Genomic DNA, 26,377 nt, shown 5'->3' with positions numbered 1-26,377 from the left:
TGATTAATTTTTCAAAATTCTAGACCAGGCTCCAGTGCTAAATATGGAGATTGACAGGTGAAAGCCAAGTGCTCTCAAGAAAAGTGATAGTACACAAGCTGATCCAAATTATGTGTTCCTCATGTGCTCATATTTATTGTAATGAATATTCTGTTGAGAGAGGAATTTTGTGGAAGTAAATGAGAAACTGTAAACTGTCATCCTGTGACATGTACCAAATAACAAGTAAGGGTAAATATGCTAAAGTACAATACTGAGATGGAGGGTAAATATTGTAATAAGTTAATTTCTGCTGTTCCTGGCAAAACACTTGTGTTGGATTTTTTCAGTTACAATCATTTAATTCTTCAACCACAAAAAGCAATGATTTTTAAAATACTTCAAACTACTGGCAGTAAAAAACATTCTTTATCAAATTAATTTGTAGGGGGCATGAAGGAAGAACCTGAAGTGCTCTTTGAAGAACTGCTTGAGAGGGCCAAAGCTGGAGAACCGAAAGCACAAACAGAGGTAATTTTATGTGGTTTTTGTTTGGTCTTGTTTGCTCTTAATTCCAAAAATAGCACTGCCTGCTGTAGAACTATTAGCTCTTCCTCAGCTGAAATCCTGCTTCCTTGAGAGTGTGAATGGCTTCAGGTCCAGCTCTTTAGCATGGAGAAGGTACAGAACTGATTTTCTTTTCTTTTGTTTTAAAGAAGCATGTTTGGATGTGTGCAGATAGGGACTGTTAAATGCTGTTGGTTGAGCACTGCACTATATACAAAGATATCAGGGCTCTTATGCTGGGCTCTGTGGAGGAAACTGCCAGTGAGGTGCTTTAGCAGAGCAGAGGTTGGTTGGCTGATGTTTTGCTCATGTACCATTTCTTTGTTGAATTAACACATTTTAGAAAAGAAACCCTTTCTTGTTTATTGAAGTTAGCTGTGTTTACTTATTTAATGGCAAATAAAATTGAATTAATAATAAAAATTCTGTCCCTGTATTTGTTAGCACTTCAGTTTTTCCCTGAGGTTTTAGAAAAATTTTACAAGTTTTCCACTGCATTGCATTGTCTGGTGTATTGGTGTAGTATAAATAGCTTCAAATTTTCTAAAAGGGTTTTAATTTGTGTTTAACTTGGGTAGTGTTTTACTTGAGCATTCTTTTCCAACTTCAGCTTTGATGCCCAATGGGAATGGTTGCAATCTCCTACATGCTCATTGGTGGTTTGGATTTTTCCCCAAGGATCACCACTCTTACTGTAAATAAAAATCAGAGGTGGGGATGGGAAAGTAATTCTTTTAAAGCTGGTAAAAAAAAAAAATACGGCAATGCTAGGCTTGTACCCTGTTCCATCTCAACTTGTTTGAGGAGCAGGCTGACCTTGGAGTTGTAACCTGAGACAGTAACAAATTCCTCACTTTGAAACAGCTGGGGTAGCTTTGTGGAGGATGAAACATTATCCTTGAGGGAATCATTGCTGTAAAATCCATCTTTTGGCTCTACTCCTCCGTAGGAAAGAAAGCAAACTCCATAGTATTCTTTCAGGATATAACTTCCAGTTGAGTAAGAATGCTCAGAAATACTTACATAATCTAAGCCTATGATGCATATGTATGTATATAAATGATGGGGGTTTTCTCCTTCGCAATTAATTCTACTTTCACTCCCTTCCTTTATCTCTTTAACTGTGTACATTTTCTATTCCCACACAATAATAGGGTTCTTATCATAAAGAGATACAGCATACAATTTTGCTTCAGTATGCACTCAGGATGAATTGACTGCCTGAAATGAAACCCAAAATACAGTAATTTCTTTTCTGTGCAGTCACATTTCTTGTAACTTGTGGAGAGAGAATTAGCTTTTAGTTTTTAAAACCGTAAAAGAAATTTATTTCTTATCTGTTGTTGAATGCATTCCTTTAAAATCAATTAGAAAAATGTATTTTTATTTCTTACCTTTGCAGTAGTGTGAATGCAAAGCTGAGATGCCACTTTTGTGCTGTTTGTTAACAATTGCAAAGTCAAACACAAGAAACCATCTGGTTCAATGGCTTGTAGTTATTACTTTGTGTTTAGTCAAAAATAATTCTGCAATGACTGTGGAAATCAATGCACTCTGAGTGGCTGTCAACGTGTATTACTGTAACTTTATGTGTATTTTTTTTAATCGAGAAATAACTGTATGGCAGTTATGTAAAGGAAACACCCACAGCTGGAATTCTGTCATGGAGAAAAGGCAGTTCTGTGTCTTTAACCAGAGGATGTCTGCAAGGGGACTGCTTGAGATGACCACCTCACTTAGCAAAGCCAGCCTTTGGAGAAGTACAGTGTGAGGGTCTGTGTTAGGCTGTTACCAACTATGACTTTATTTCACCGTTTCAGCTCATGGGAAAGAGAGAATCACAGATTGCTTAAATGACACATCTGAGGTTAACACCTTTTCCCATCCATTCTTCCTCCTTTGACTGCTGCAGGCCAGAGCTTGTAGCCATTTTCAGGTGGTTTGATGTAGGAACTTGGCTGTGAAAACCACAGACAAGCCAAAAAGCAATTCAGTCATAAAACATGTGTTATGCAATCATTTTGCTTGTGCAGTAGTTAATTGATGTTGCAATATGTGTTTCTATGTCCATGAGGTCCTTAGAAACTTACAAGCCGCTTTAAGTGTTGCTACTCATGAAGCTTTGCTCAAAATCTGAATTGCTATAAATGCAAACATGCTTAAGAAACAGCTGTTTTTGTCAGATGGATGTTGTTTGCCATGTAACTTGTTCAAGCAATTCCTTTCTGAAATAAATAGCTGAAGGTACGTCTGCAGTTGGGTGATAGATTACCATGCCATTACTGAATTTTTTTTTCTTTTTTTGTTTCATACACTCTCTTCTTGGTGTGCACCTCCCATTGAACTCTGGCATGACTTTGTAATCAATGTTTGGATTTTCTAGTCCAATTTTCTCCTTATTTCTGTATAGTTTTGGATAGCTTCACTGCATGCTATGGATTTAATGTTTACCCAATAACTGTCTGTGTGGAAGTTGTTGGGGCACTCAAGTGTATGAAACCAGTTAAATGGCTGGAGAAATAACCTTTACTGGAAGAAGAAAGGCACTCATTTTATCAGTGCATTTAATCTACATAGGGATAATGTGGTATATTAATCTTTCAACAGTATTTCTTTAGTCACCCTTAGTAGCAGTAACAAATGAAAGTTTCAGAGAAACTTTCAAACAGTTGGGTTCTTTTCCCAGCAGATAATACTGTGGAGTTATGAAGCAATACTCTTAAGGTATTGCACTAATTGCTCCTAGAATGTAGCTGAAGTGACATTAGGGGGAGAGAGAGAGAGAGAGAGAGTGCAGTGAGCCAAGCAAAAACATTTCCCAGGTTCTCCAGGTATGCAGATTTGGTATTCTCCAGGTATTTAGCTTTGGTCATTTTCTGCCATTTAAATTTTTATTGCCTTGTGTTGTGATAAGCAGAAGTGTTTCATACTATTGCATAAATATATTTACTAGTATATTTTCATATATTTTAATTTTTAGAAGGAAAAAAATGGTGTTTTATTCTTAGCTGTAAAACAGTAATAAAGACAACTGCTTGGTTATTTCTGTGATCCTGAAAAGGAAAATTATTATAAGTTTTTTCACTGAATTTGCTTGATGCTTAAGCAGTATTAGTTTTATTCTGTTCACCAGTTAATCATAAGTTTGCTTTGACCTTCAATGGCTGAACTGCTGTGAGTCAGAGATTGCCCTGCTTGAAGCCTGCTTCCATGTCAAGTCCTTGTCAATAACTTCATCTGAATTTCTGATTGTCACTGGCTCCAGATTATATTACACTTACTTTTTCTGGCTCTAAAGTAAGGCTAGCAGTATTGTCTGGTCATTGATGTAGGAGGAAAAGAATTCAAGAAAACTTTTAACACTGGGAGCTTCACCTGGTCCTCCCAGATGCCTGAACACCAATGGCAACTAAATTCACTGACCTGGCCAAATGTGTTGCAGTTCCTTCTTGCTTCCAGTCCTTCCAGATCTTTCCAATCAGAAGATCAGTTTACAGCTATGTTCTTTAGTGCTAGTAGCAAATGCTTTGACCTTTTGTTCAGAGAGAGTTTATCTTAGCTGAGTTCCAGAGGGCGGGAGAGAAGAAAAGAGAGATGTAGACACAGAGTAGAGTATATTTCAGTAATTGAAGGAATTTTGTTTCCTATTTATTATAGGTGGGGAAGCACTTCTTGAGATTAGCAGAAGAGGAGGATGAAGAACTTAACAACTGCAGTGCAGTTGACTGGTTCATCCTTGCTGCTAAGCAAGGTCGAAGAGAAGCTGTCAAACTGTTGCGTAGATGCCTGGCAGACAGAAGAGGTATGAGTTCTCTGAGGCTTTCTGCTTGCACTTCCCACATTATCTGAAATGACACTGTACTCACTTTAACCCTAACAAAAGGGGTTAAAGTATGATGGAAATGATCATGGCAACATCGCATGAGTAGTTGCTAACAGACTGTTCCAATAGGTAATTTAAAAAGCATTAATTACCAATGCTGCTTATTAAACCATTTTATTAATTATGTGCATGAATTCCTTCATGAAATCCATGCTTGTTCTTCTCTTCCTCACCTTTCATTGAAGCTTCTTTTCATTGACTCTGAAGATCATATATAACCACACACCACCTACGTATCTGCTGTTGTTTCATTCTTTTGCCCCTTTCCAACCTCTCTTCTAATTGTTCCCATTTTAGGATTCTCATCTTCCTTCATGCTACTTCCCATGCTTGGAATAGTCTCATCTGCCAACTATCTGAACTCTTACAGTGGGGGGAAACCCAACAAAACAAAAAAGAAAAACAACTTTTAATTCAGTTCTTGGTGCCTTTGCTTGTCACTCATACATACCTGCACTACCTTTAGCCTGATATGCTGTACTTCAAAAGCTGAAGCAAGACATAGTATAATGCATGTCTTGCACATCCTTGAAGCAGTTTAAACTTCAGCAATGTGCTTAGATTTTGATAAGCAGTGGACACAGAAAGGCATTTGAGTTATTTACTTAGGGGGTCAAAATGTGACCGAAACTTCAGAAGTTTCAGACTAAACTGAGAAAAATTAATTGTGAGCAAATCTATAATTTCTGCATGGATGTGGGGTAAGTGTGTAATGTATTTTTTGTTTTCCTGAGGCATCACTTCTGAGAATGAGGAAGAAGTGAAAAAGTTATCGTCTGAGACTGACTTGGAGAGAGCTGTGCGAAAAGCTGCCTTGGTCATGTATTGGAAATTAAACCCAAAAAAGAAGAAGCAATTACCGGTTTCTGAACTACTGGAAAACGTTGGGCAAGTTGATGATGGAGGTTTGTTTATGAACTGATTTATGGTATTGATAAAATACAGACTTACAGGCACAATATAACTAGAAACCTAAAGGGTTTATAAATGATCAGGCATGAGATAATAGTAAATATATGATCTACTTAAGATAATGTAACTCTCTCAATGACTAACCCTCTTTTAATAACTTTCTGGACCAACACTTGCTGTAAGTTGGTGGGTCAGTTAAGCACTTGAATTCAAGTGACCAGATATTTAAAATACCTTCATTTAGCACGTATTGTCTTTGGAAAATAGGTATTCTATGGCTTTGCTGTATTTGATCAGTCATTCTGATGATACCTTACTAGATGTTTCAGTTTACAAATTCAGTCTTCAAGACACCTGGTTCACTCTGCCACTACAGCACTACATGTTAGCTATGGCAGTCCTGTTTCCTTTTCTAATACTGTAACAGGAATATAGAAAACTACATAGCCACTTCTATCTGTTTAAATGTAAGTTTGTCTTTTCCTTACTTTGAGGAAATACTATTGCCCAGATGTGGCTGCAACTGTTTGATCACTTTAATTGACTGCTTTGACTTTCCATAACCTTCTGTTCTTGAAGCAGATGGTGAGAAGCAGCCTGGCCCAGTCCCAAAGTCCGTGCAGAAGCAGAGGAGGATGCTGGAGCGATTGGTGAACAGTGAATGTGAGTGCATGCTGCTGCTTTCAGTCTTTGCCAGTGGTTTTATTTTCTGGTTTCTTTTGGTAAACAATTTTGTGCTGCCAGAGTAAGGATGTAGAGAAGGCTTGGATTGTAATAAACTGATAGTGTCAGTTTATTTTATGTGCTAGGCCAATAACTGACCTATGTGAGAACTCACAGAGGACAGCACCATTACAGTCAACTACTAAGGAGAGTTTGCATGTCATTTGTTATTTTTATATTCTTGCCCTTTCAGCACTCAAATTTCTATTCAGCAAAAAAGATTTTACACTTTCAATATTTTTTTAGTTCTAAATGCAGTAAGCTTTCTGATTACAATAAGGGAATTAATTATGCACCAATTTAATGCACACAGATCCTCCATTCTATTTGCCTTGCTTCTGTTTGCCCTTCCCTTATAATTAATATTTGTCTTTTCATATTTATTCAATGACTGATTTAGTGAAGATGCACCAAGATACTTCTTCCATTATTTACAGCAGTTTATTTCATGTATTGCAAAGAATTAAACCCCTTAACACACAGGGGGTCAGATTGTAAACCCAAACCTGTGAGTTTTGTAAGGTATGGTGGGGTGGGGATTGGAACTGAAAGTTCTTCTTAGTGTGGCTTAACTAAGAAATGCTGATGTGTTGTTGGGCTTTTAGGAGGAAAGTCAAAGTGTTAAGAAAATGAATTATCAACAATGCAGCATGTGTAGTTCTTCAGGAACAGTATCTAACATAAGGTTTAATTATTCATTGTGAGGAAACTTCAGTTTCTTGAAATGCACTAAGTCACATGGAATAGTTCATATGCAATCTAGATCAGTACTTGAAGAGCACTTCTAAATGTCACAAAGCATATTATTTACTAATACATCTGTAGTTGAGATTATGTGTAACTAAAGTGTCATGCATGAAATAGGGAGCCAAATCTGGGGGTTTGCAGGTTTCAGCTTCTTGTAGGATTAGATTTACATTTCATTAGATAAATTTGGCCTTTACTTTCAAGGATTGTGTTTGTTATGCTGGTGACTTGAAAAACAACATTCCTAAGAAGAGTGGAGTATTTCAGTTTTACATTAATTTTGACAGAGGTAAAAGAGGAGCAGAGGCATGTGCCTGTGTGTGAATAAAGGGAGTAAGTGATGTGAGAAATAATATTTTGGAAAGCAAGCTTGTGGTCCTGTCAAACCTTCTGTGAGAGTATGTCAGCTGTTTTTGTGAGTTGGCTGCCATTTCTGGCAAGCTAGAAACAGTCCTTCAAGGACAAGACTGTTGTGTTTCGTTGTCTGGTCAGTGTATCATCATGCAGATGTATTTGGGTTCATTAAAGCTGTGTTGCATTGAGTTTCTTCCCATTCCTTTAGATGAACTGACATGTGCTTCTACTGTTTGAGTGCACAGCAAGTCATTTTGTTCTGGATTCTTCAGTAATTCAGAGAGTTATCAGAAAATGAACTGGCAAATATGATTTTTTTTAAGGCTTAAATTGCAGTTAAAATAACAGGACATCAAATGAACCTGTATGTAAGTGTAGGCAGAAATTGATGTGAACATTTTTCTTTTCCTAGGATGGATGGGAGGAGGCAGGAGAATTTGTCATAACCAAATTGAAAAAAAAAATCTTTGAATAATAAAGTAGAATCTACAAAATACACTTTTTATATCAATTTAAGAGACACTTGGGTGACAAAATACCAATGACATTTAAAAATGAAAAGTTTTCATCAAATACTTAAAGTAGGAGTTAAGCTGTTACCTCTTCTCTAGAGAGCTTTTACATTTTCATGGAGGAACAAGAAAGCTGTTACTCTCCAGCATTTACTTCTCTGACTCACTGGGTTTCTTCATTTACCTTGCCAGAAGGAGATTCTTCTTTCAGTTTCAGTACACTGCCAATACTTGGAAGGTAACTTTTAAGCCAGATATGTGTTTGCAGATATCTGATCTGGGTTGTCTTAATGGAGGTATAAACAGAAAATTAGAGGTGACATTGTCAGTGGGCAGTTGTTGCATGCCTGAGATGATGCATGTCATTGCAGTGGATAGGCTGTCTATATATAGTGAGTTAATAACTCCTTCCTTCTCAGGATGTCCCATGATCCTGCAAAAGCGCTGTTAAGGTATTTTTGTGAGGTTCTGACCATGTCTGCTTGCTGATTCTATGTGAATAAGAGTATTTCAGCCCTGTATATTTCTTCCCAATAAGACAGTAAATTTAAATGACACATATCATAGTAGGCTTAATCTGAACCCCACCAAGGCAGCTAAAGAATCTCACAGATTTCTTGGTGTAAGTAACGTTGCCCTACAGTCTGTGAAAGATAAGAATAGTTAGCAGAAATAAATTCTTTCTTGTTTCTTGGGAGGCATGCCAGATGGTATTTTGTGGGACATAAGGGTTCATGTATGGAGGAGGAGGAGTGGTAAAAGTCCAAGCAAAAGGCAGTATCCATATTGTGAGATTAAACCAAAAGATAGATTGTAAGATGCTGATTTTCTGTTGAACCCTTTGAACATTCTTCTTCCTGTAGTATATGTCTTGAGACAAATACTTTATTTTGTTCTATATCTCCAGTGTTTTCAGTATTAAATACCGAGCTATTTATATGTTGCTTCTATAAATGTAGCATATTTAAATTAAAAATTTTCTGGGCTCAAACCCACTAATCCTCTGATTTTAAATTTGATGAAGCAGTTCAGTCTTCTGTCTCTTTAAAATCTCAAACTAGTATTAAGCAGGCCAGCTTTCATATCTTTGTATCAGCTGACTAGTTAAATTTACTGTGTAGGAGGTGTATTACAGATTTTTGTCATTCAGTTCTTTCATGGATACAGCAATGTCATTTGCTTTAGTGTATGGAAAAATAGCACTGTTAATTATCCTCCTTTACAAACTGCATCAAGTTTGTCTGCCATAGAAACTATTTAATCCATGCTAATGTAGAGAACTGGCTGTGCAAAGAGTTTGAACCAGTGCATAAATCATCTTCTGTCCTGCCGTTTCCCTAGAGTTTTCAGAAGTAACCTCATGCTTCCCTTATATTCACAGGAGTGGATAAAGATCTTCCAGGGCAGAGGGATGAATTTTGTGTCTGTGTAAACTGAGAAAGGTCTCTTTTGTTGCTGGCTATCTGTTTTAGATCACAGTTGATACAGTTTGGGGGAAGCCCTTTGTGTAGCCACATAGCATATTAAATTACTACACTGTAAGTAATCCATATTTAGTCTCATAGATATAATTGTGTATTTCCCATAATTATATGTCTGTAACTTTTGAACTCAGAAAAATTACTGTTAAATGACAAGTCAGAAGTCAGTTTTTCAGTTGATGACATACAGATAATTCATTACTGCTCCTGTAGAAGTTTTTCTTTTCAATGCAGCTGTTAAAAGATTTCTCTGAAGCAGATAAAATAGTTTATTATTTAAAACTGGGACCTAATCCAGTAGTCTTTTTGCTGTGGAATACTTGCAGATAAGCTACATTCACTGACTCTGTTCTCCCACTTACCAGTATAATAGATTTAACTTCCTGGTCTGACCCAATGTAGAGTAGTCATATATGGCTGGCACAAGGAGCTTGCTGTTTTCAGCAGAGATCTCAGGGCAAGTTGCAAGATAAACCTGTGTTGTCAGTAGCTCAGTCTTTGTACACTAGATTCTGGCAGGAAAGAAAATTAATGTTCCAACTCATAATCAATACAGTGTTGTGATAAAATTTACTCCAATTTTTCATTTTATCTTTTTAGCTAAAAAATTTATTGCTCTGGATGACTTTGTTGAAATTACCAAGAAGTATGCAAAGGGAATCATCCCATCTAACCTGATTATGCACGAAGAGGAAGATGATGAGCTGGCAGGGAAGAGTCCTGAAGAATTACCCCTACGACTGAAGGTAAAAAGGCAATATGGAACAGGTTATATTGAATGGGCTCTTGACTCAAGCATCCCAGACAAAACAGGAGTGACTTGCACTTCTCTCTCAATACTGATGCTTAGTCTGTATAGATCAGTACAAGAATTGTTGCTGCAACTTCTTTTTGGACTTGACTTCATATATATATATGTTTCAAGTTTTGTATCTATGAGTCATATTTAAAAGAAAGGGATAATGGTTTTCCCTGTAAGAGGACAATGTACCTTCATTACATCTTCAGTGAGGATTTAAAAGTACCTGTCATCACTGCCCTATTTTTATTATAGATGATGTTATATGTTTCATATCTTTTTAATTTAAACAGGAGCAAGCAGGTGGGGAAAATTGTCCATAGCGTGAAAAGGTTCAGTTATGATGGAATTCAGGAATGGTGAAACTTGCTGTTAGCTCTGATACTTCTCTAGACAGTGAAAGGAGAAGGAAAAATTAAGGTGTATGCCTTCAGTAGGGCATAAATTTTAAGCAAGGTAGGGGGTGTGGCTGCTGACCTGAGAGTTTCTGCTGTAGTTTTGTTGTCCATTATCATATTGTAGGGGTGGGGAAAAAAGGAGTGGAAGGTGTCTCTTTCTGAGCTTTCACATGGCTAATTGTCCGAAAGAGATGCATTTATGAATAGAGATACCTTCATAAATAGACAAGCTTTTGCCCAAATCACTGGGGTGTGTGTTGTCCCAGTTCATCACAGTGCCACAGGTATTTCCTGGAACATTCTTGACCTTTCCCTTAAACTAATTAATATAAAAATGTAGCATCTGGGAAAACATAAAAACCGTCTCTTTACAGGGCAAGGAGGATTGATAGCAGCATCTAATGTCCCTAAGCAATATTTGAATGTGTGTTTGAAAAATCCTGTACCTTTTAATTGATCTTTTGTAAAGTGTGTGGTTGGTCTTAGGGAGATTATTCAATCCAGCAGTTTCTCTGTTGTCCAGTGACTGTGTTGGAAAATACCATGTAAAATAGGTAGAACTTTAGGATCCTCTACAGGTACTGTTGTGAGGTTAAAAGCATCCATAAATGTGTAGTAATTTAATTTAACATGCTACTACTGCTGCTTCCAAAAGAGGTTTTGACGGCTGCATCCCTAGATGCTTGGGAAGAATTGTTTAAAGATAAAACCACAACTTTGAAGACTTCCTGTATGTGTATATGAATCACAGGCACTACTTCCTGCAGTGTATATGTGTCAAATGTATAGCATAATCTTTGCAGAATGTGGCAGTTATATGCTTTAAAGTACAGCACTTGCAGCTCAAGTAATGACTTAAGATAGTGCAGGACTGTAGCCATGTAGTTTATCTTCAGTATGAAGTTAGCAGAGCAGAATATTTGACTAGGAAGCCATTTAATTATATGTGTCAAAGGTAATGAAATACATCTTGCCTGAAATCAAAATCGCCTCTAAGCTTCGTCTGACTGAATTAATCAAAATGGAGCTAATAATCTCAGACACAGTAATCTTATTTTATTGGCAACATTGATCTGAAATATAAATCTTTTCATGCCAGCTGAGGTTAGGCAACTGGCTGCTACTGCTGCAGCTAAGAATATCTGTAATGTAAAGATACAAAACTGCTCATTAATAAAATGCTTCTTTCTCTTTTTCCAGGTTGTAAAATACCCACTTCACGCCATTATGGAAATTAAAGAATACCTTATAGACATTGCATCAAAGGCAGGAATGCATTGGCTGTCTACCATTGTTCCAACACACCATATCAATGCTCTCATCTTTTTCTTCATCATCAGTAATCTGACAATCGATTTTTTTGCCTTCATTATTCCATTAATCATATTCTATTTGTCCTTCATTTCTATGGTGATTTGCACACTGAAAGTTTTTCAGGACAGTAAGGCTTGGGAAAACTTCCGTGCTTTGACTGATTTACTGCTTCGTTTTGAACCAAACCTAGATGTTGAGCAAGCCGAGGTGAACTTTGGATGGAATCACTTAGAGCCATACATTTATTTTTTACTCTCGGTATTCTTTGTCATTTTTTCCTTCCCTATAGCAAGCAAAGACTGTATACCATGCTCAGAGTTAGCTACTGTCTCGGTTTTCTTCACAGTGACAAGTTACATGAGTTTAAGCACGTGTGCAGAGCCTTATACACGAAGGGCATTAATAACTGAGATGGCTGCAGGTTGCTTATCCCTGTTGCAGGTATTACCTGGGAATTTCGGCTACTTGAAATTCTTAGGTAAAACCTTCTATGCGGTTCCGGTAGGCCATTTCTTTGTGATCAATATAAGCATCCCGTGCCTTCTCTTTTTGTACTTGTTCTATCTTTTCTTTAGAATGGCCCAACTACGGAATTTTAAAGGCACCTACTGCTACCTGGTGCCATACCTGGTGTGCTTTATGTGGTGTGAACTCTCTGTGGTCATTCTGCGGGAGTCCTCTGGCATTGGGCTCGTTCGTGCGTCCATCGGTTACTTTCTGTTCCTCTTTGCACTCCCCGTGCTGGGTGTAGGCATTGCACTGATGTGTCTCGTCCACTTCATTAAGTGGTTTTTGTCTCTGGAGCTCATGAAAATTGTAGTGACCCTGGTTTTGTGTGCCGTTCCTTTGCTCTTTCGGTGGTGGACAAAGGTTAACTTCTCTGTAGTGGAAGTGGTGAAATCGCTCACTCGGAGCTCGATTGTGAAACTCATTCTGGTGTGGATTACAGCTGTAGTGCTGTTCTGCTGGTTCTATGTGTATCGCTCTGAGGGAATGAAGGTTTACAACTCCACCCTGACGTGGAATCAGTATGGTTTTCTCTGTGGACCTCGGGCCTGGAAGGAGACCAACATGGCACGTACTCAGATTCTGTGCAGTCACCTGGAAGGACACCGAGTGACGTGGACTGGGCGGTTCAAATACGTGCGCGTGACAGAGATCGACAACAGTGCAGAATCTGCCATAAACATGCTTCCCTTTTTTATTGGCGATTGGATGAGGTGCTTGTATGGTGAAACCTACCCTCTTTGTGATCCCAAAAATGTTACACTGGAGGAGGAGGAATTGTGTCGTCTGAAATATTTGACAAAGCATAAATGCCACATGAAAATGTTTGATCGGTACAAATTTGAAATAACTGTGGGCATGCCTTTCAGTAGCAAAAATGGAAGCAAGCCTATAGAGGAGGATGATATAACCAAAGATATTGTGCTGAAGGCAAGCAATGAGTTTAAAAAAGTGTTGTTGAACTTGAGGCAAGGGAGTATAATTGAATTCAGCACAATTCTGGAGGGTCGTCTTGGCAGTAAATGGCCTGTCTTTGAACTGAAAGCAATCACTTGCTTGAATTGCATGTCTAAACTCTTACCTGCAGGGAGGCACGTGAAAATAGAGCAGGACTGGAGGAGCACAGTGCATCAAGCCATTAAATTTGCTTTTGATTTTTTCTTCTTCCCATTCCTGTCAGCTGCATAATGTGCTCACATATTGGTTCAGTGGTATTTTCAGTGTCCTCTGCATTTACACTACCAAAGGTTTGGCATCTTAAGAGGTAAAAAATCCCAACAAAAATCTACCTTGCTGTAGCAATTCTCAAAAAGTATGCTAATATAGAGGATTGGTTGAGTTTTGCAAGTGTACACACCGTATCCTGACGTTAAACCCTGTATGACTGAAGTAATATATACTTGTTTAATACTATAAATGAACGCAGGGGATTGCTGCTGACTAATTGCATGGAAACTGTTTTGTCCAAAATGGATATATTGCCTGTGGTACAACACTAGATGGATGCATTCACTTGCTTGATGTTAAAAGCACTTTACTCTTTAAGTATTCACAATGTGCCCATTTGTATTTTCACAGGTATGATTTAGAATAGGTAGCTGACAGCAGCTTATGTTGAATTTATTGCTTGTATTTATTTGGTGTTTTCTAGGAAAAAAGTGATCTTAGAATCAGTACCTGGTGGTGATATTTGCGTACACAAATCACTGTTTCACTACTTGTCCAGAAGATAGTGACCATTGTATTTTGAGAGGGCACAACATTTCACACCCCAGCAAGGTTTTAAAAAGTCCCCAGACTCCTATTTTGCATTAAGTATTGTGTACAAAATTTGCTATTTGTTCTGATGGGTTACACTAAGGTGTAGTCCATGCTGGTGTGTGAAAGGCAAATACCAAGGCTGGTGTTGAGATGGTACCAGTAAAAGCCACAGCAACTGAAATTGTACCTAAAAGTCTATCGTGGAAACTGAAATAGAATGTTTGTTTAATTTGTATTTTGCAAATAAACCTAAAGTACAAACTTGAATTAAATGGGTACATTTGTTCATTGTGCTTTGACATTGTGAGCAGTTGTGTTGTGCTGATAGCAGCTTTCACTGAAAACCACAATTAGAATGTTTAAAATATTCTGGTGTGAGATACTTGTACTTGACGGTTTTGAAGCCATCAGTAAAATGTGGTGTGCCAGGTGAAGTTTTTGTAGCTGTGAAGTCTTGCACATACTGCTTCCCCGTTTCGTTGTAGCTTTGGACCTCCTCTGGCCACTGGCTGCATGCCAGATACATCCTGCCATTGCCCTGACTCCTCCACTGAGCCTGCTTTAGACTCCTTTTTGCCTTTCTGTGTCAGTCCTCACCAGGACCAGGGAGAAGGGTTAGCACTGAAAACCTGACATAGGAAACATCTGGGGCCAGTTTTGGGAGGCAATGGCTGCACCCCAGCTGTGAGCACCCTCTGAGCATGACCCAGAGCTGCAGCTGGGAGGAAGCCAAAGGCACCTACAGATGTGCTGCCCAGTGCCCACAGCAGAAACTCCAGCTTGCTTCAGCCCATCAGAAAGTCTGTGAAGTAAAATCATGTCTTCAGGGTGCTTCTGGCTTTAAAAACTTGTCAACTATCTCTGTTTCTACCTGGGGAAAAGAAAAGGAGTAAGACAGCAAGTAAATGCAAGTTTTGACAGCTTCCCTTACCCACTCCCATTTTGGCTGGAAGTAAACCAAACTTAGCCCTTTCTCCTCCTTTTGTTAGAATATCCATAGGCTCCTTTTAAATACCCAAACATTCTTCCTGGCTCTGAAATTTAAGCACAAAAGATTTTAATTTTTTAACTTTTTTCCCTTACATATACACGATTGTGAAACTTCTATTCATATGTTTGTCAGGAGAAGAAAAAAGGTAACAGTCTTGGGATTCAGAACTAATGTTAAAATTTCTCCTTTTAGCTTTTAGCCTTTGTATGAATGTCAACTTAGTGACTTACTGTGGTGCATTTTAAAGGAGTTGTTACATATCCTGTAAAGGAAAAAGTGACTGAAGTCAGGTGTGGGAAGTCTTGCAAGAGGAGGAAGAGTACTTGAATTCTTTGGAAAGAGTTGCTTTTTAAGAGATGAGAAAAGGCTTATTCCTGGTACTTCAGTTTCCATCTGTATCATAATAACAACTCTGAGACTTGTATTTTAGCCTTTATTGAGGAAGTTGTTAGAGGATACTAGCATGTAAGTGTCATTAAATTTGCAAACTTAGATTTATTAGCTAAAAATCTCTGGTTACTTGGGGGAGAGTTCCCTTAAAGATATTCATATCAATATTGGTCAGATTCTAAGTTAAACAATTACTCTTTATGCACTTATGTGAAGAAAAAAAAAAACAAACCAGCCCAAAACCAAACCAAAAAAACTCCAAAACCAAACTCTGAATTAGCGAGATCCTAGGAAAAAATAATTTATGTGCCCTGTAGTGATGGGTTGATGGGGATGCTTGAATTTGTCAGGTGCCTCCTTTCAACACAGGTGGGAAATTCTCCACAATAGCACATTGGAAGTAATTTTCCATACATTTTCAGTTCTTCAGCACAACCAAAAGGGACAGAGGAAGCAAATTTTACTTCAAGACCTTTAAATAATGCCTTTTAATGCTACTTCTCAAGTGTTTCTCCTTGATGCTTTTAAATTTTTATGGAAAAACAGGCTACATTAATAGTAACATGATGGATAGGTGTTCCATTCTCTTGTCGGTCTAATGTTCAGTGTTCTGAAACCTTTACCAAATTAGATCTTTCCTTTCTAAAGTGTGTCTTAGCTGACAAGCACAAAATTGCAGAAACTTAATAAGCAAGGTGTTTTTGAAAACTTGCCTCTATTTACTTTGCACCTTGCAAGCAAATAGAGCACAAAATGACTTTGTTCCTTTCCTGCCACAGCTCTGTATTCCAAACCAGTCCATCTTCTAGACTGGGGAGACACGGAATGTGGCAGCTGCTGTTAATTATTCAATTAATCCTGCATTTATTATTTTCTTACTCAGGTTTGAATACATGATGAATTATAAACAGTTCCAAAGACAGGTGCCCTTTCTCTAGGCTGGTAATTCAGTCTTTTGAATTAGTAGTATTTAACTGAAGAGGGGGATGAAGATATTACATGGCTATTGACACTTCTAAATTAGGTTCAGCTGTTCTTCTGTAAGTTCAGCTTTAGCATTTAGAATATACAGAATTTAGAATAAATACTCATTTGAATTTCATCTTCAATGTAACATGAAAAAGTACTGCTTGTTCTCCAAACTGGTACATTCTTCCATAAGCACAGAAAAACAACACAACACATATAGAAATTCTGAATAACTTAAGGGCCCACTCTGTAATGACTAACAGCATCTTGCAGGAGGCAAGAATGCAGAGTTTTGCCCTGTTCTCCCAGAGAAAAGGAAATTGGTAGATCTTTAGGAATTAAATGTGGTTTTATTTCTTGGGACTTATGAAACTTCTATTAAGTGCCATAAAATAGCTGTTACTAGTTGGAAATTTGTTTGGAATTTTTTGGCAACACAGGGTAATAAGAACATTGCCCAGAGATGCTGTGGGTGCCCCATCCCTGGAGCTGTCCAAGGCCAGGCTGGATGGGGCTCTGAGCAGCCTGCTCTAGTGGAAGGTGTCCCTGCCCATGGCAGGGGGGTTGCAGCTGGATGATCTTGGCAGTCCCTTCCAACCCAAACCATTCCATGTTTCTGTGTTACCATTGGGGTACTTCAGTGCTTTCGTACATTCCAACACCAAGCTGTCTGCCTGCCTTCTGGCTTTTCTATTGCCACTGGAAAAGACAAAAGAAGTTTCCAGACTCTGAATACCTTTTCAATATATTGAGAACCATTGCAGCCTCTCAGGGTAAGGCTCATGGCCAGTAACAGCTGAAGGAGGTAGAAAGAGGCTGCACTCCAACCTCAGCTTCACAGCTGCAATTGTTTGAACAGCAGATGGATGCAAAGGAAAACCAGCAGCTATGTCATTGAGTTAGAAAAATATTAATCCATGCAGTGAAAATTAGGTGCAATTTGCCAGCTTGTAAAGAGGTAACATACCTGCTCTGGCACCTACATACAAGCCAATGTTGCGTGCAAATAGGAGGCCTGGAAACCAAACACCAAATCATATCACTGTTTAAATGCATTAAGATGGTTCATTTATTTTCCTATTATTACTCAGAAACTTTGATTAACTTTTATTCCAGGAAAAAATCATTAGCATTCTGCAATTCCTCTTATGATAGCCTGATGTGGAAAAGATGAGAGTCACCTTCCCCTTAAGGACAAAATGTTTAGCACTGAGAAAACTTGTGTTTTGCTCACCTCTAATAAGCTTGAACTTCCAAGTTTTGAAGCAGAACAGAAACCTAGAAACACTGCTTATAGCCTTCCTTTAAAATAATATTTTACATAAGTATGGAAGAAAACTGGGTATGTATCTGCCCACTGACAGCTACATGAAGCAGCTTCTGTAAGATTGCAGCTTCACAACACTAATTTCAGTATTTTCATCCAACAAAAATTTTCATTTAAATCTGTTCAAAAAGTGATGATTTTTACTGCACGATGTAATTTGAGTGCTAAGTTAGTTGGGTTGCTTTCTCTGGGGCAAACTGCTGCTGGTGGAGCTGAGGATCTTTGCAGTCCTACTGAAAAAATATGTATGTGTATATATGTATACATAATCACACTTCTGATAATACAACAAAATCAAAAGAGCAGGAGGTTTTGATGGTCAATTTTGTACCCAAATAGCAGTTGCATGCCCAGCACATGGCCCTGTGGGCAGTATTTCTGTATGATACACACAGCCAGTCCACACCTTGTTTTTGCACCAGAGCCACCTGACCCTGCAGTTTGTCCATCCCCAGGTAAGTGTGTCCCTGGAGCTGTCCTGTCTTTGAGGCCCTCAAGAGCAGATGTAGCTGTCCCTCCCTGACCTCTGCCATCTGGTAGACTCTTTTAGCCCTAACTCCCTGTTTCCCAGATGAGCTGTGGGTTGGAATGTGAATTCCTCCTTCCCTGTCTGTCTCACTTTGCAACAAGGAAAACAAAGCAGTGAAACTCCAGTGCATTCTGACTCATTCACACTTGCTTGTCCTTCAGGATGAGCATGTTTTCCTACAGTTGTGTCCAGACAGTGGACCACTATCTTCAAACTCACAAAAAAAGGAAGATCTTTCCCAGTGCAGTGACAATACCAATAATTCATTACTTGGCAGCCCAGATATCTACAGCCTGCTGTAGGCTGATGGGTGTATACCTGAAGATGTGGCTCTACCTGCCCAAAGAGGGCTTGCTTTGTTTCACAAGCTGCAGCAAAGACATCCCCTCTGCTGGGTCTGGCTGGATCCTCTGCCCCAACACATCTGCCTCCTGCATCCTCCCCTCTGCAGGTCCCCACTACAGAGGGAAAAGAGAGGGCTCTACCCAAAGGTTTGTGGATGCTCCAGCATCATGGTATTTACCAAGGGAGGCTGCATTCCATTAGTTTTGAACTTTCCCATGTGCCAGTAACAAAAATTGGCCCAGCTTACATGCAGAGGTGCCCATTCCAGTGCCATGGTGTGCTGGTGTCTCTCTTATCCTGCATCCATTGCCAACAGGAGCTCTCCAGTGGGAGATAGTTTGTCTTTTGGTGGCACAGCACAGGTGGAATTGCTGCTGTGAAGGTTGAGTCTCTGTGCTGAAAAGGCACTGTATACAGCCACAGTGAGGTGACAGCAGCTTCTGCTCCAGAGAGCAGAGTACTTTGGTAGTGCTGGGTTTTCAGGGAGATCCTGAACTACCAGGGAATGTGCTGAGCTGTTTTGCCAATGTGCCCACCTTGTCTTCTTCATCCCTCCATTGCATCATCACTAAGTAACAGGAATATATTTCTGCTCTGAACCATGTGAATTTCAGCCACATATGTGATGTGCACTGGACACCATCTGGGCTCTTAGGGAATCTCTTGCCCTCTGAAAAGATGATTTCCAGCACTGCTAATTTCCTTAGGCATCGGATACTTTGCTCCATCGTGTTCCACTACCTTTGCTGCACAAGGAGGTCCTCCTTACAAAGGTGTCTTTCCCTCACACTTGCCAGCTGTCACTACCAGAGGCTGAGAGCTTCCTGGGTTCTCCTGATCCCCTGGTCAATGACCACATCCCAGAGCAGAGATCCCAGTTTCCTGGCCTCACTTTGGTCCAGAATGGTGTCATTGGCTGTGGTGTCCCAGATGCAGAGCAGCCAGGTCAGGATGGACTCGTTTGCCTGATGAGTGAACTCCCTCCACAGCTCACCCAGGGACAGAGACCAGGTGATGATCTCTGGTTCTGTCTCTTCCACTGGGTGTGAAGATCCTGCTGTCTCCTCATCAGTCACTGTGGACTGACTTGGCCTTGGGTTAACATAATATATTAACAAAGCAATTTTGATTTCTCCCCTGGTCTTAAAAAAAGTGTTAAGATGGGTAAATAGTTCCCCATATGCAGAAATGTATATGGGGTAAAGTACAGCATCCACATGAGTACATCAAGCACCATGATGGTGAGGGAATTTTATACCCAAATACACAAAAGCCTTAAAACAAAATTGTAATTCTGATTTCTCTCTCAGGTCACATGTCGGGTGCCAAAAGATGTGCTGATTTAAAAGTAAACCAGTGGGAGAAGCAACCCCCACTCAATTACATTAAGAGAGATTTCAGGTCAGAAATACAATTTAATATAAAGATTATAATAAATGTGATGCGATACAGAAAACTGGCTTAAGCCCACAAAATCAGAGTACAACCAGGTACCCTACAGGTCAGGGTGGTGGTCGCTGTCCTGTCAAGCAATGGTTGTGGTCCTGTGGGTGTTCTGGTACTACTCTGGATCCATCCAGTGGCGGTGATGTCCCCAGTCCCCAGTTATATCTGCTTCAGGTTCGGGGAGAATGCTCAGTACCACCCCCTGGGGCGGGGAGTTTCACAATGGAATGATGTAATCCTGTGAGTCACCGGATATTTTGGGAGTCCTTGATGGTTTTTGTCGTTGCAGCTGCCTATTCTGCTGATGCCATTGAGTCCACGATGGCCCAGAGAGAGCTCCTCGGGATGGGTGGGACTGCTCTGGGGCTTCCCGGAGGGAGTTATCACAGCTGAGCCATTGGTGTGAAGAAACACTGCCCTGCCTGGCGGGCTTTGCCTTTCCTTCCTTATCTCATTTAACACCAGCCTGTAGCCTGAGGTGTCGGGTGTGCCCTGGGCAGCGACTGCAAACATTACAGTTTGTCAGGAACAGCAGCCTGGGAGAAAGGCTTTTGTGGGAGTTCTGGCATTTCGGTGCAAGAGGAAATGTAGATCACTCTGTGAGCTCTGGCTGTGCCAGCGCTGGAGTCCTGGGGGTGCAACTCTGTCTTCTGCAGCAAAACACTCCCTTGTTTTCTCTGCAGCTCCACCAAGGCACAGCTCTTGCCACAGCTGCTTTATTTCCAGCTGAGTTCCTGTGGTGTTGCCAGTGCATCTGATTTTATTCACATTCTCATGTCAGCTGATATTTCTCTTAACCCTGTTCGTGAATCTTATAATACCCTGTTGGTGTACATCTTAGAAAAACAAATTAAGTTTTATGAAAAAGTGCTCTGTATGGGCTAAAACCTGAACTTCACTTAAAATGCCCTAATGTCATCGCCAAGTTTGTAGCTTTTGCCAAGATTGGTTGGCATTTTGTTTGTTTTGAGGCTGGATTAGTCAGTGTTACTGACATCTGCCTTGGCTTTACAGAGACGTCAGTGAATGATGTACAAAGGTAATTAACAATTCACGTTTCCAGTCTTAATTACTGGCAGAGTTTAGCTCTCATCTGCAGTTTGATGTCAGGTGCCAGAAGCATCACAGGGCATCACCCACCTGTGGATGAGTTAGACTTCAGCATGTTCTTTAAAAAGCCAGAAATCTCAGTCCTAGGGCAGCCAGGAGGTCATGTAGAGGCATTAACCTCCAGAGAGAGCACACCTCTGTCTGGAGCCTGGCAGCGCTTGTTTGCTGTATCTATTGAGGATTTTTGCAAGATGGTGGGTTTTCCAGTTTCTCAGGGGGCAGATGTCCCCCGGCTGGCAGAGATCAGGTGTCCCCCGGCTGGCGGAGATCACTGTCCCCCCTGGCAGAGGTCAGTGTCCCCGCTGGCAGAGCTGTCACCTGGCGCTTTTTCCTCTCCTGTGCCATCAGGTGGCACTCCAGGCTCACGCTGCGCTTTCCTCCTTCTGCCGCTGTCTCCAGAGGGCACCGCCAAGGAACAAAAGAATCGGGGTCTGGTTTTACTCCATTTCGAAGAGGAAATGCAGTTGGAAAAAAAAAACCTCTTATGAAAAATAGATAACCATTTGTGAAGCCGATTCCCTGCCAGAAACAAGCGAAGTTAAGCAAATGCCAAGCAACGGCATCACTGTGGAGTGTGCCTGCAATCCAAGACTATGGAAAGGGAGGGAAAAGATCTGGTTTTTGTGTGATAAAAAACTGTACAATGATAAATGAACAGCATATGAAACCATGCATGGCAAACTTGTGAAAAGTGCAGCCTGGCTGCTTTGCAGCTCAGCAGGTTTTTAGCAGGTTCCTGTCTCTAAGATCTTATAAAATAAACCTGTCAGCATCAATCTGCATTGTCTGATTCTGTAGTAAAGTGAGTAGTGACAAAACACAGTCCTGATGGTGCTGCTGGTGGAAACCCTGTTTTTTATTTCCTGCGTCTTCATGGCAAAAAAAAAAAAAAAAAAAAAGAAAAAAAAAGAAAAAAAAAAAGTCGTGGTGAATCAAATCTTAAACCTTTTTATTAACTGTCTGTTATCTGCACAAGAAGAAACAGAGAAAATCTGTGCCAAGAGTTTAATAAAAACTTAGGTAGAAGCCATGCTGATTTAAGGGAAATTCTAACTGCAACTCTTGCTTGATATAACCATGCACTGTAGTTAACACAGGGCTTTGGGGAATGCAGAAGACTTGTGACAAGATCACACAACAAGTAAGGGCCAATAATAAAAACCCTGCAATACTGATTTTTCATCTTTTACAAATCAAATAGATAGATGACAGCAAGTTGTTGAAGATGTTTTGTTCTGTTTTTGAAGATGGCAGGGTTTTTGTGCAATAATAGCAAGTCTGGCATCAGAAAGCACCCTGCAAATGCTGCTGTTAACCACGGGAGACAGCAGTGCCTGACAGCTGGAGCTGTGTCACACAAAATTAGAAAGGGCTTGAACCAAGCCCACAGAGCCCGTAATATCCTGGGAATCAGTGTGTGTTGATCCCAGCATGGCCTGTCTTCATCTGAAATAATTTTGTCACTTTAAAGAGCAAGGCATTTCAACAAAGCATCTCCTCTGTAGTTCCTCTCCTGTTCCTCCCTCCCTATTCATCGCTGGTGACAGCAGAGATGTTTCCACGACAACAAGCCATGCTGTTGCCTCAGGTGACAAACTATAACTTCAATAAACAATCATTGAAAATGGCTTCAAACAATTAATTAGGTAATGGAAATGTTATTTTAATAGGGCTTAGATGCTTTGGAAGCAGTCTACAGACCAAGTTCTGATCAAGAATTTGTCTACAATCAAAGCCAAAGCTGCCATCTGAAGGTCAGGATGGATATCACTGCCTGAATATTCTAAGAACCCTCTTTAAAAAAAAAATCCTTCAAGATCAAAATATATTCAACCTAGAAGATGCAATGCAAAACAAGCTGGTTTGTGTTGGGTTTTTTTGATGCTAAATTTTGTTCAAAGCATGTACTGGCAGGAATTTACCAGCTTGCTCACTGAAGGCAGTCCATGGCTGACATGCTCCCCGTCTGTGTGCCCCTGCACCCAAGTGACTGATAGATGATGAGCCCAGCAATTGGTTTTGCAATAAATGGATTTTTCAGTTTTCTCTTACAGAAGATGCTTTCCTAGAGTTGTAAATGGATGATTCATAAATCTCTCCCAATACTGCTTCTAGTAACAGTTCAATTGATCTTTAATCGTTGTTTAAAAAGTGAATCTCCACGGAGTGCTTCAATCCTGAACAGCCTGAAGTTTCTCTAGCCCAGGGCAGCTCTTCTGTCTTGCAGCTTAGACATACACAGTCTAAGCCAGATGGATACACTGACTATGTGCCTGTGCCTTATATCACAGTCCTCATTAGCATGGGCTCTCTTTGGGGCTGGTAGTCATCCTGGCAGAATTTCTTTTTTGCTTTATTCATGATATTAAGTTTCTCCAGAATAGCACAACTATGAAGCAAGAGAGAGAAAGACAAGGGCTGCCCCATTTCCTGTCCCATCGAGTCTGTGAGCTGTACAAACACCTGGCTTTGCAGTGCCAGATGTGCTCCTACTCTCCTCAGAGGCTGGTTATGTGTTGTGGTTATGGGTTAAGTCCTACCTTTCTGTGCAAAATATTTTCAGTCCATGAATGAGGGACTCTGCACCAACCACTCCTACTGCATGTTCCTCTCAGGCAGCTCCCTTTGGAGGGATTAACAGCAGCCCTTGGAGCTCCCTTGGCAGGACAATGGGGTTCATCCCTTCACACACCTGGGACCATTGAGAACAATGTACAGTGGAATAGAATGTGCACTAAATACTGGCAAGACAGAAAAATTTTGAGGCAGAAAATGGTGATTTATGTAAACTAACTTTTGCAGAGATGGCCTGTTGTTTTTGTTATGACTTTGTCAGGTTTGCTTCAGCCATGGTAACAAAACCTTGCCACAGCTGTTGTATGGGGTGTCCACATATAGCAGAGAGAGGCCTGAGTCTGGTCACACAAATCCTTGGAAGAAAAGAACTGAGGGAAAGGTGTATCTGAGGATTGATAATTAAGGTACTACCCTGGAAGGGAAAAGATTGGAATTCTGAGCAGTACAAATCAGGGAATACATCCTGCATCACAGCAGCTCTTGTGAAGTGATCACAGCCCTGTGCCTATCTGCCAGAGACTGAAACAATTCATGCCTCAAACATTGATATAAAGTTTTGCTCATAAGAAAAATTATAAAGAAGCTACAGCCAAAGAAGCCTCCCTGAAGACACCTGACTGGGACTTTGGACTGAAAGTCCAACTGCTGAGATTAGAGAAAGGGAAACCTGTAGTTCAGTAATCTCAGACTGAGGGAAAGGAATGCATCCACAAAGGCCAAACCTCAGCTGCACTGAGAATCATCCCTGGCTGAGTTTGGGGTGGGGGAGAGCACAGCTTACAGAAGCCAGGTTTGCACAAACTGGCCCAGCTGTGGAACCCTCAACCCCACTGGCCACATCCACGGGACTTTCATGTGAGAGGCAGCTGAGGGGGAGTCACAATCCATCACAGACCCCCCAAAGTGCTCCCCAAAGGCCTTGTACCACAGGAGTGCATGTGATGCAAGCAGAGTCTGCTGCAAGAGACTGTCCCCTCCCCCGGGGGACATGCCTGGACATTGCCACCTGGTCTGAGTATATATTAACCCATTCTATTCTATTCTTTTCTATTCTATTTCCTGGGGGACCATCACCACCGAGAGGACCAGCTGGAGAAGATCAATGCAACATCATTGGGATCCATGGATGGTGACATTTTCTTTATTCTGTCTCTGTCACCCTCTTTGTGTGTCCCCCCCACACCTCTTTTCCTACTTCTCCTTTTCTCTCTTTTCCTTTCTCTCTCTCATATTTACTATCAAATAAAACCCATACTATTGACTGGCATTTGGTCTCATTTGCACCTTAATTGGGACAGAGGTATTTCTAAGAACCTTAATAACCAGATCATAACACTATTTCACTCTGAGTTTTCACTGTAGGACTCCTTTATTTTCCTTTGGAAATTCTTGAAGGTCTTGCTTTGGTCCTACTGTTGGAGAATATACCAGTTTAAAAAGTTTTGTACAGCTTTAGTCAGAGGTTTTGTTTGCACTTGCCGTGGGAAAAAGAATTTTAGGTTTCTTTCCAGGGCATTGTTCCAGCAGGTGGGGTCTGATGAATTTAATATCTCCACAGACTGAGAGTAGCCCAAAAGATAAAGGCCACTAACGAACATCAGCTCCAAACCTCACCCCTGGCGTGGTGTGGTGAGAGACAATTTGCCTAAGAGAGATAAGAAGGAAGACCTAATTAGCATCGGAGGTGCTATCTGGATCCAACAGGGTCTGGATCCAACAGAAACCAAATACCAGAAACTACATAACTTGGAGCCAATGAACCAATCAATTTCTGTGAGTTTTGACTGTATAAAATATCTGACAAATCTTGTAAAAGCCATGTGTCATGGAATGATTCTCTCTGCACACCCAGACTATGTGCGAATGAGATGATTTCTGTGGCACATCATGGCCAGAACAACACCCTGGCCAGAAAATAAAGTAATGCCTTGACTCTCTAACATTAAAAACGTTGTTGGAGGGTTTTTGTTTTTTCCACGGTTTCGGTGACACTATACTGAAGACCAAAATACAAAACCTCAGGTTTCTCTGCAAAAAGATGCCTTTGCTCCACTTCTCTTCTGGCAGGACAGCAAAGGATGTGGGTGTTGTCCCTGACAGCATCCTCTTGTTTGTGCAGGGAAGGGAGAAGCTTCAGCCAGGTGCCTTTGGCAGATGGATGTGCTTAGGGCAGTTTTACCCCTCTCAGGGAATCGCTGGAAGGGCTTTGTGTCTCATGCACAGCAGCTACCTCTTTGTGGTGGATTTTATAATTGAAGGTTTAAACGGTTAAACTGCTTTCTTAATGCATTGGTGGTTGCTAAGATACAACCTCTCCAATTCTGTAGATCTTCCAGTTGAAATATAGCTCACTGGCACACGGGGCTTTCCCCTCTGACAGCCCAGGAGAGGGGGAGCTGGCAGGGCACTTACCCTGGTGCCAGGGAGAAGCTGCTCCTGAGGGGCTGGGTTTGGTCCAGCGGTGGGAATCACCAGTGGGTTTCACTGACTTGTGGCCACTGGATGTGGCTGAAGGAGGAGGCTGAAGGGGAAATGTGGAGAGTCACAGGATGTGGTGGAAGGAAAGGCACAGGGAGAACAGGCACACAACGGGCTAGGAGAGTGTGTGGGGTAAGACTGGGGACTGACTGTATAAAGGAAGCATGGGAAATCTTTCTGTCTCCTGCTTTGGATAGCCTCAGGCTTCAACTGTCCTTCCCAAGCAAGAATCATCTTCTTTGATAATGAAGAGTGACTCTCAGGAGGGTCTGGTTTTG

General features: G+C 40.6%; 1 protein-coding gene across 4 annotated transcripts in view; it reads left to right on the top strand.

The window, feature by feature from the left end:
• Positions 1 to 14,209, top strand: part of WFS1 (wolframin ER transmembrane glycoprotein) — a 32,171-nt gene extending 17,962 nt beyond the window's left edge. For 3 of the 4 annotated variants that reach the window (XM_085059770.1, XM_085059769.1, XM_085059771.1), the window contains exons 3-8: positions 428 to 510; positions 4,204 to 4,348; positions 5,164 to 5,334; positions 5,921 to 6,004; positions 9,759 to 9,904; positions 11,556 to 14,209. In XM_085059770.1, the coding sequence (XP_084915896.1) occupies positions 428 to 510; positions 4,204 to 4,348; positions 5,164 to 5,334; positions 5,921 to 6,004; positions 9,759 to 9,904; positions 11,556 to 13,364 (2,438 nt within the window). In that variant the 3' untranslated portion in view covers positions 13,365 to 14,209. The remainder of the gene's footprint in view (positions 1 to 427; positions 511 to 4,203; positions 4,349 to 5,163; positions 5,335 to 5,920; positions 6,005 to 9,758; positions 9,905 to 11,555) is intronic. The other variant, XM_085059772.1, reaches the window with a different exon arrangement.
• Positions 14,210 to 26,377: the final 12,168 nt, after the last annotated feature.

This window comes from Lichenostomus cassidix, chromosome 4 (genome assembly GCF_008360975.1).
Source record: "Lichenostomus cassidix isolate B80296 chromosome 4, HeHo_3.0, whole genome shotgun sequence".
Lineage (NCBI taxonomy): Eukaryota > Metazoa > Chordata > Aves > Passeriformes > Meliphagidae > Lichenostomus > Lichenostomus cassidix.
Note: the sequence above shows the minus strand (reverse complement) of the source record. Positions and strands in the feature narration are given on the sequence as shown.